This window comes from Selaginella moellendorffii, unplaced genomic scaffold (genome assembly GCF_000143415.4).
Source record: "Selaginella moellendorffii unplaced genomic scaffold, v1.0 SELMOscaffold_93, whole genome shotgun sequence".
Taxonomy (NCBI): Eukaryota; Viridiplantae; Streptophyta; class Lycopodiopsida; order Selaginellales; family Selaginellaceae; genus Selaginella; species Selaginella moellendorffii.
Window position 1 is genome coordinate 24,720 of NW_003314354.1, and position 10,589 is coordinate 35,308.

At 37.4% G+C, this 10,589-nt stretch overlaps 1 protein-coding gene and 1 long non-coding RNA gene across 2 annotated transcripts in view; one reads left to right on the forward strand and one right to left on the reverse strand.

Moving 5' to 3' along the window:
- Positions 1-724, reverse strand: part of LOC112341883 (auxin efflux carrier component 3-like) — a 2,687-nt gene extending 1,963 nt beyond the window's left edge. The window contains exon 1 of the mRNA XM_024662828.1: positions 4-724. Within this exon, the coding sequence (XP_024518596.1) occupies positions 4-558 (555 nt within the window). The 5' untranslated portion in view covers positions 559-724. The remainder of the gene's footprint in view (positions 1-3) is intronic.
- A 57-nt stretch (positions 725-781) lies between these two features.
- LOC112341890 lies at positions 782-2,023 on the forward strand. The gene is made up of 4 exons (XR_002990730.1): positions 782-1,123; positions 1,205-1,340; positions 1,431-1,531; positions 1,602-2,023. It is a non-coding gene; the product is annotated as an uncharacterized LOC112341890 (long non-coding RNA).
- The last annotated feature ends 8,566 nt before the right edge of the window (positions 2,024-10,589 follow it).

The window sequence follows — 10,589 nt, forward strand, 5'->3', positions numbered from 1 at the left end:
GACGATGTTGGCAGCTGACGGTCCAGGAAACTGCTCCAAGATGAGATTTTTGGCACTTCTGTACTCGTAGAGGAAGAGCAGCAGCGTGTACCAGACAATGCACTGCAGAACGACCGCTTGGACGACTAATTCAGCTGGCTTCTCTCCGTACATCGCGACTTCGAGAGGAATCCCCAATACCAGTGTGTTTGGGAGCGTTGACACCATGAACAAGGTAATGGCCCAGTCCAAGTCTTTACTCTTTGTGCCACTGGTGCTCCTGACTGACGAGCTGAACTTTTTGAGCCTAGACCAGGATGCGAGGACTGCGAGAACAATGAGCTTCTGGAGGACATCAGCGGCTACGAACCTGGGATTCATGTCGTATGGATTGTTGTGCGCTATGATTTGAAAGGAGAGCAGAGGTACTGCAAAGATTGCCACAAATCTATTTATCCCAGAGCACTGTGCAGGTGTGAGCAGCTTCCACCATCGAACGGAGCCATAAGCAAGGATCATTGCGACATAGAGTGGCACCACAGCCGACATCACCGTGTAAAACTCTTGCAACGTGATCATCTTCGAGAATTGGAGCTTTGATCCCAGGAGAATTGTCAGACGAAAGGAAGTTAGACGACCACGGAACCGCGAGAAGTTCTTGTTCTCCTCACCCGCATTTGAAGTGAGGACACACAAACTCACATACAGACACACACACACACACACACACACACACTTGCAATCGGTCTAGAAGAGAGGTAATAGTATTTGAAGGAGTAAGATACTTAATTTCTTTCCTTGCTTGCAGCGGGCCATAGAAAAATGCGACCTGACAGAGGTGGTGATGAGAGGAATATTTAAGTTATTTGAGAATGGCCTCAATCACCACATATCTTCTCTGCTGCTGCTGGCTACAACATGCAACTCTCCTTTGCGAGCTAACGATTTCTCTCCTTTCTCTCTCGCTTGATGGGGGCCTGGCAGCAGACTGCTACATTACAACGGTGTATTCTACCAACACCAAAGATTTTTGGCAACAGATCTTGGATGCATTCCATGTGATCGAAGCTGGTCCGTACAGAGCGCCATAGTTTATGGCACGAGTTTCTACGTAGAGTCGAGGAACTTCCCACTCTCTCAGGAGGTATTAAGCTGTCTTTGAAAATCTCTTTCGTTGTTCTTTGTTTTTACCAGGATCATGGTTTCTTACAAACTTATTCCGCAGTTAAGTCAATTCCTCCATGTGGACTTTGGAGTGCGCTTGGGTGCGAAAGACACACTGCACAGCTCCCCGTTGACGGACACGGCAACGAGCAGCTCGAGTTTAATAGCGGCGTCGCGTTCCCACTTTGTCAAACGTGGTAAGTTTCTTATTCGTCACGCTTGTGATCTTCCTTCCGAGCATTGCAAAATCTCCGTAAGTTTAATTTTTGTCACGCCGGTGCTTCCAGGTTGGTTCGGATGATAGGACAGTCACCTCCATGTGGGCGATCATTTGCGGAGCGAGCACCCAAGACAGAAAAACAATCGCGGCAACTTCACCATTAAACAAGTGAGTCGCAAAATCATTGCTTACGAGACAAACGAGTATAACTCGAGACAACCCCAACCTTGCATTTCAGCGTGAAACATCTGTCAAGCCTCGACCAACAGAAACAAGGAAAAGGAACGATCTCGCGTAAAAGATGGACAATCCGGGAGCGTTGACAACATCTTAGCTTCCGGAAATGGTTCCCGAGGAGGGAGGGGGAGGAGCCGCAAATCAAACAGCTAGCTGGCTTGAAAGTTGGCGGGGTGCTGCCCGGGCAAATCCAGATTATGTAAAGTTGGAGCGAGGCGATGACGAAGAAAGGCCACCGGCCGCTGTCGAGTAGAAAAAGAGATGCTGAGGCGGTCCGGGTTTTTTTAGCCGATGCCTGGATCTGTGAACGAGTTGGAGAAGATTTTGCTGTGTCCATGGGGTCCGTGACATGGAGCGTCGAGATGATTGCGATGCGAGCTTTTCCTGGGCCCGCAGTGAAGAAACCAAGTAATGTTTGTTCTAGAATCCCAAGAACCGCTAATAAAGAAGATTGATCACATCAACGTAAGTTTCTTCCAGGTTCTCTCTTTCTCCGTTTCGTTTCTTCTAAGCTGGGTTTTATGTTCGACTAATGCTTTTGGTTTGGATACTAAGGATCATAATCTTCTTGAGACGGTGGGCCGGCTGAAACTTTTCTTATTTTTTGCGACACCACTTGATCAAGGCAAGCATAAGTGATAGCTCGTATTTTTGCCTGACTTAGTAAAAACTATATTTAGAATGTTCAAACAAATTCTAACACTTAAAACTTTTTTTAATTCACTTATAATCAAGGTTAATGCTAGAGAGCAAAATTTCCATATGAAATCGGCTTTGTATCACTAGTTTAGATTTCTAACAATTTAGTCTTGGCAATATAAAAATTTAAGTTTTAGTATTCTGAGAGGTTCTTGAGAGAATGTTTTTATTAAACAAAAACGTGCTAAAATATAATTAATTTTTTAAATTTCATTATAAAATTAGCTATTTTTGGCAATAAATCAAATGCAGCTGGTTTTATTTTGGATTAAAATGTGAACATTACAAAACTAGTAAATAATTATTTTTATATAAAAATTATGAGGTCATTTTAAAGTAATTTCAACTTTTTTATTTCCACTTTTGTGTACCTACAATTACCCAAAGTTAACCACTGATACTAAGTTATAATCTAATGCTAAATGACAAGACAAAAAGATTTAACCTTCCTAAACTATATTACACCTTCTCTTAAAGTTCTTTACCATTTAACTACTTCAAAAACTTTATTATAATCATTGCTCTATTGTGATTTAGGGTAGGTTTTCCCTTACCCTACCATGCTTGAGCTTCTATTTGACCTATATTGATCATATGGTCTAATCTCAAATATATGATATAAAAGTTTTCTAAAAACTTTTTTGTACACTGAAAGTTCACAGACTTGATTCACTCATATATCATACTAGACTAACAAGCTCTTTGATTAGTATGAGCTATCCCATCTATGGCAGCTTGCTATTTTCCTAATCTCTTATTAATTTTATCTTTTTTAAGTGAATTTTCTTAAAGTATAAATGAAATCTATAATATAACTTATATTAAAGATTCAACCCAAACCAAACCAAAAATAAGTTTTTCTGGAGTTCTTATGTTTTTGCTTTACTATCCTCATATTGTTTCTTCATTCTTTTTAATGAATTTTGTTTCCTAAGATATTGTGTAGAATTTTTAAATTTTATCTAAATATGGTTTTTTTTATAATTAATCCATATCTAGCTTATGTTGATCTTTTTTATTTTATGTGCTATTTGAATGATCTAAGACATTATTTATTTCCATTAAAACATAAGAGAAATATTTATAATATCATTGTCAATAACATCCCAATCATAAAACTCACAAATGCAGTTATTGGGAATACTATTGGGTGCACATTTTGTCTCCACCATATGGAGTTATATGATGAATTAGATGTAGGTAATTCATTGGATGTAGTACAATTTGTATATAAAGGTTTTCCACATAACTCAGCATTTCCAATATAAGCAAAAGGGTCAAATGTCATAAATTGGCCACTAGTAGGAATTTGACCTGATAAGTTATTGAAAGAAACATTAAAAATAGCAAGTTTGGTAAGGAACTCAAATGATTTTGGAATGTTCCCTTCAAAGGAATTATAAGAGAGATCCAATTCTTCTAGATCAAATATGGAGCCAATATCATTAGGAATGCTGCCATTAAGTAAATTATTTGAGAGCCTCAAATACTTAAGGCCCTTAAGTTTTCCAATATTCTGTGGAACATTTCCTTTTAATTTGTTGCCTAACAAATCCAATAATGTAATATCTTGTAGTAAATACTTATAGCGGTAATTTCCTCTTTTAATATGAAGCACTAGTTCATATGATGAAATAGACTCATTAGAAGAAGAAATGGGATGTGTGAATGCTAAAAGGCTGTCAAAATTATTTGGAAGTAGACCTTCAAACTCATTATTATAGAGGTCAATCACTTGAAGTAAAGGGCAGTTCCATATCCAACCTGGTATATCTCCCGAAAAATTATTTCCACCCAAGTCTAAAACTCGGAGTCTAGGAGCAAAACTCCAATGGGGAACTGGGCCAGTTAGTCTATTATCTCTTACGCAAAAAACTTCCATATGAGTTGAGTTTACGCTTGGGAAGTATCCTAAACAAAAATGTTATTAGTAGAATTAGTATAAAGAACAAACAAACACCCACCTGTGAAACTGTTATTTCCTGTCACAAACCATTCCAGTTTATTGCAGTTTTCCAAGCTTTTAGGGAAGTTACCACTAAACTTGTTGTTATCAATCAAAAACTTTACTAGATTTGGCATAGTCCCAAAAATATCTGGGATTTCCCCTTGGAGGATATTGGTAGCCAAGCGGAGAACTTCCATGTGTGAGCAATTTCCCAAGCTAGAGGTAATACCACCCGAAAAATGATTATTAGAGAGGTAAAGATCAGTGAGACTGCTAAGATTGCCCAAGCTGAAGGGGATATAGCCTGAGAGTTGATTGAATGATAGGTCAAGATACTTTAGCATCTTTTGATTATCTAAGCTGGAGCGAATAGATCCAAATAGCTTATTTCCATATAAGTCAAGATGAATAAGATTTGTCATATTGCTGAAGCTGGGAAGGATATCAGTAATATTACAGTCATATAAGGAAAGCATTCTAAGTTTATGAAGTTGCAAAAGTGGTGTTGGAAACGTTCCTATAGAAACTCCACTAATGTCAAATTCCTTCAGTTCATGAAGTTGTCCAAATGAACCTGGAAGCTTTCCTGTGAGATTTGTTTGTCCAAGATATAATTTTTCCAACCCAAGGATTTGCCCAATGGAAGCTGGTATAACACCTGAGAGGTGTTTGTTAAAGCTCACATTCAACACTTTTAAATAAGTAAGCTGCCCAATATCAGGAGAAATGCTACCAAATAGATCTTGGCTGCTTAAGTCAACCTTGATAACATGTCCAATAGAATCACACTTCACTCCTGTCCAATTATAGCATACGTGCATAGAGTTCTCCTTGCTCCAGCTGCTCAATAGATGATCACCATGATGATTGTAGATCCCCTTTGAAATGGCAATCAAGGCTTTATACTCCTCAAGCAAGAGATGGTTTTGAGATGCATATGCATGAGTGCAAAAGAGCAAGAATTCCAATACTAGCCACTGCAAAAACAAAAAATAATTTCATAAAAGCATCATAAACAATCTGGTAACCACTCACCTGCTCCATGAATTTTTGTAAACTCCAGCACCTGAATGGCTGAGATGCTTTGAATCCAAGTAGTCTTTGCCCTACTCGTAAGAACGTCTTATATTTGACAGGTTCAGAAGCCGTGTCTAACGGGTTGAGAAACCGTGTTTGACAGGTTTGTTTCCCGGAACACAAGCCTTGGAATAGGACCAACGATGTCGATGTGTTGCATAACTACGCCCCATGCCAATTCAGCGTCTGCGTGTGCATGCTTCCAGCACTCCTTCAACTCCTCTAGACCATAGCCGACCGCAGAAAACCCTACAGCCTCCCGAGACCTTCATGTACTCCTTGTAGTTTTTCTTATCGGGACTTCCTATCAGCAGGGCACGAGGTAGCCGGAATCTTACCCCCATCATGGATGTAGATAGTGTTCTTGTCGCCAAAGTACTTGGACGCCACAATCCAGTCACCGAGAACCGACTGAAACTTGCCATCCCGGAAGAGGAAATACTTCCCGGGAGCCACCTTCTCATAGTAGTAGACGGTCGTGTAGCGTCTTGTCACCGCAAAGAGGAAGAGAAGCAGGAGACCTGTGAGCGATTTGCTGATGCCTGGATTCCCAATGTAAAGCTTCCGTATGTTCTTATTTTTGTCAATTTCGTCGAGGAACTTCTGGTAAAGCTCCATACACTCATGGTTGGTCCCGACCGCGGTCAGACAGCTCCGTTCGGTGATTCCGTTCGGCGAAAAAAATGGCGATTGCGCTCGCAGGGGCTAGATTTCTGATGGTGCTGCGGCTATCGCCATCGCCACTGCATCTCCACCGCTTTGCTGTTCTCCTGCTGCTATGGAGCGATCCATCCATCCACGAATGCCCAGCCCAGCAAGCCTACATCGAATCTGACCAAGAGGGCAATAGCCTATAGGAGCTGCGTGCGTACCGAGCTCTATAGGGCGACACTCTCCAGTCGGTCAGCCTCTGCTTTCGATTGAGCGTGGAGCAGCTCGCTACAGCCTCGCAAATCACCGTGATGCTTGAAATTTTTGCCCTATAATGGAAATTACGATTCCATGATTTCAGAGATTTGATTCTAGCAATTCTAGCGATTTTGGCACAATTGAGCAATGGTGCCCGATTGGGCATGGTCCCATGTTACCAAGCTCACTCCTTATGCTTCCGGCAAAAGAGTTAAGTGTTAGAAATGTAATGAAATGTAATTATTGTGGAAAAATGTATGGCAATCTCTATATTGAGCCAAGGAGTGTGCTCTTCTCCATGTGAGTGAAATTAGAGTAGTTGAAATTTAATCTAAACCAAATGACACAATTGCTTGCTTCTAGAGAACTTGAAGAAGTTAACACTAGAGTGGTGGATCATGTTGAAAGTGAAGGAATGAAGTTCTTAGAGATTGATCTTGACACAATTGCAATCGAACCACAATGGATGAAAATTGTAAAGATGCAAGCTAGATTTGAATCTCTTGGTATAAAAGATTTCGCCCAAGAAGATTTTTTAAATGAAGATGTGATTGTTGAGGAAGATGCCAGAGATATTGAGGAACTTGCTAAAGATGTTGAAAAAGATGAGTTTGGTTTGGTTTAATGCTTTGGTTTTTCTACTTTTTTTTTTATTAAAAAATAATTGTGAATTGTTCAGCCCTTCAGCATTTTCACAGTCAGTCCATAACCACGGTCAACCAATCGGCTGGTCGGCATTCAGAATGGTCAAGACTAACCTTGTATACACTCATCAGGCCACTACCAGGCATGTCCCTAATGATGTAATTTCTTCTCCCAGAATAGAAGATGGGAATTATACTGTATCATCACAGATAAATCCCTAAATGAGAATTTACCACCTTTGATGTCATACATCATCAAACTAGCTCTCCAGACGTAGATAGATACCACCTTGTCCTTGAAAACCACTGAGGTTAACACAAATCCCTCAAACAATCCTTTTTCTTCTTCCACCCAGCAAGATTGCCCACGGGATAATGTCAAAACGTGGTTATTAGAAGTCCATGCCACAATTTTGTAATACCACCCTTCACCTCTGATGCAAATGATCTTATGATGAAGCTCCAGTACTGGCATGTCCTCTTTCTGGATTTTGGAGATGGCTTCCCAGTTACCTAGAAAGGGATTTCTAATGTAGTATTGATGGTTGTGCTTGGAGATCACTAGGTTATCTCTGAAGGTGTAGGAGTACATTCTATGTCCCCTCAAATGCATAACCGTCATGCTAGAGTCCATGATGCTTGCGTAGCACAAAATAATGCCACTGTCGCAATAAAGCTTCTTGAAACTTGGCATGCTTACGACCTTTCTCCACTGCTTGCACACTCTCCTTACCCTGAAAACGCTTGAAATAGGAAGCTTTAGAAAGATTCCTCTGGCATCCTCTAACCTTAACTATAAAACCCCTGGCCAGCACTTTCAGTAGAGTTTTTTTTAACTTTGTAATCAGCTGCAAGGAATTTCTTCTCTCAGACTTAGAATATGGGCCTGTATCCCTGATAATCCCTAAAGTAGAACTCAATAGCCTCAAATATATTTCGTGGACAAATAGTCCTATGTAGAGGAACTGATCTGAGAGATCATTAGCCCCCAAACGCATCTCATATATTGGACACTATTTTGATTTTCAGTCCAAGGAAAGCTATGAAAGGTCTGAGGCTTATGAAAGCACTATCTTCCTACATTTTTGTTACAATTTCACCAAGAAGTGTGGGAGGATCATAAAATACCTGAGATTTTGTGTGATTCCATAGAAATCAAATTGATTTAAGATCAAAAGTAAGTTGTTTCTATGCATATTGTGAATCTTATTTTAAAATATATTTAAAGAGATATCGGAAATCAAGGTTAAAGAGAAAACGTATATAGCAGATTTTAGGGTGTCTTTTTTTCAAATATTAATGAGATATGCAACAAATATAATAATTAATGATAGTGTTAGCTACTTTATGGAAGATTTGAAACGTATTACATTTACATTTTTATTTTTATACCATCTCTTATCTCTCTTGAATAGCTTAGTGTGATAGATCATTGGAAATCACAGTCTTATATATACATGCACAAAATTTATCCTTTAGATTGGTGGCTTCCATCCATGCAATTCATAATCAAGAAGTTTTTGACTTCTCAAAAAAGCTTATGAGTTCCATTCTATTGTGTTGCCATTAGATTTTTTTCATATTATTAAATTAAATTAAAAAATCATTTTACAAATAGATATGAATAGATCTTAAAGACTTTATTACACTCACATACATAAACCTATTTATATAAACCCAAGTACTTACATATACATGATATGAGTTTATCATATGAAAACCTGAGTGTTTTATGGTTTTACACAACATTTATCAAGCTAATCCTCCAAACTTTTGTATATATACAAGGGCTAAAGTGTTTTATACAAAGGGATTGAGAATAAGTTGCACCACATATTACAACTTATGGTGCCTTTTCCTTATGTTCCTTCATTGAGTAAAGAACCTTTGGTTGATATGATGGCTATGATGTTATATAAACAATCATATTAATTTAGTTTTTGTGTTCATAAAAAACTCATTTACAGCTGGGTTAAAATGAATTCTATGAGTTTTTGTGGGATGGTAGTGGATATACTTAGAATATATTTGGATATTCTAGGAGATTCTACCATCTAACAGTGGTTATAATCTTATATTTATAATTTATAAACATGTTTATAATTTATATAAACTTTCTTAAACACTTTCTAGTATATTCTTTTTTATTCTACCATCTAATGGTTGATATGCAATAATATTAATCTTGTGTTTATAAATTGTAGACATGTTTATAATCATGATTTTTTATTTGATCTATTTGATTAAGAAGTAAGAATAACATTACTATTAAGCAAAGCAAGCGTTGCTACATGCAATGCATAGCAAATTATTTGTCTATGCTTATTTATTTATTTCTACAAAAAATTTATATTGTAAGATTTGGATGGCTAATTTATAAGTCATTTTGCCCAAAAACCATTCCATTTTTGCAAGCCATTACAAACTAGTGAAAGGGTTTCAATTGATTTTGGTTGGTTTGAACATTAATAGATGGTTTGTTATAATGTAGCTTGGAAAGGATATTAATTTTTAAGGATAAAGCAAGTTGAATAGGGTTTAAAGTTCAAATGCAAAAGTGGTTGTTATGCTTTCTAAAAAGGTGATGCTTATGCTTTTATTTTATAATATCTATAAATATTGAATGTTTTCAACAAGGAGTCATTTTAGAGATTCTCCTCTTACTGATATATCAATAGGAGGTTGGTAATAACTTGGGCTTAGCATCCTTAATTGGGCTAGAGGTATAATAAGGATAGTAGGGGGTTAAAGGCATGGTCAATTATTAGAGATAATGCTTAGCTCTCTAGTGTGGAAAAATGGTTGTTTGCTTTTCTAGAAAGGTGATATTTGTGATTTTATTTTGTACTGTTCTATTTGGTGGTAGGTTGTACTTTGCATTTCATTAGACTCTATGAGAGTAGTGAGTTTTTATTAATTTTGACTTGGTCTTAGTGGCCTTATGCCTTGGCTAAGGATGATGATATCCAACTTAGTTATTTGTGCTTGAGGTGTTAATACCTATACAATAGCCTTATTTATTATGAAATTATATATTATACAAGTCCATCTTATAGTCTTTGATAAAGAGGTAAATGTTTTATTTTGTGTATCATCCCAGGCAGAGGAAAAAAAGAAAGTTTAGGCGAAATGAAGTTACATCTAAACTTAGGCATCCAAAGAAAAAAGACTTAACTTAGATAATACTCATCATAGACATGTGAGAAGCAGTTAAAAATGGTTATAAAATCATGTAGTATATAAATAGCACTTAAATGTATTGAAAACAACCCTCACTCATTGTTGTATACATTTACATTAAATTAACCATATTTTCTCCCACATATGACTGTTTATATAAAGTAGAGTTGAGAGAGTGATATATGATTATCTTCTTTGGGGTTTGAGGCTAAATTATCTTCTATATCTCTTCTTTTTTATTTCTTCTCTTCTTTTATGTTCTTGTCTCTGTTTGTTTACAACTATTTTATAGGCAGAGCAAGAATGCGAGTATAGGTAGAAAAAAATTTACTCATTTTTTGTGACTATAGTGGGATAAATAGTCATTTTTTGGCTTGAAAAACAGCCGGGAGAAAATTGTTTGTGAATTCCAAACACGCCTAATAGTAAGAATCACAAGTAGATCTCTTTAGTAATTGTAAAGGTCTTGAGCCCAGATAACACTAAATGAAGAAGCTCTTTTTGTAATTGTAGTGGTTTAATGCCTAGACAA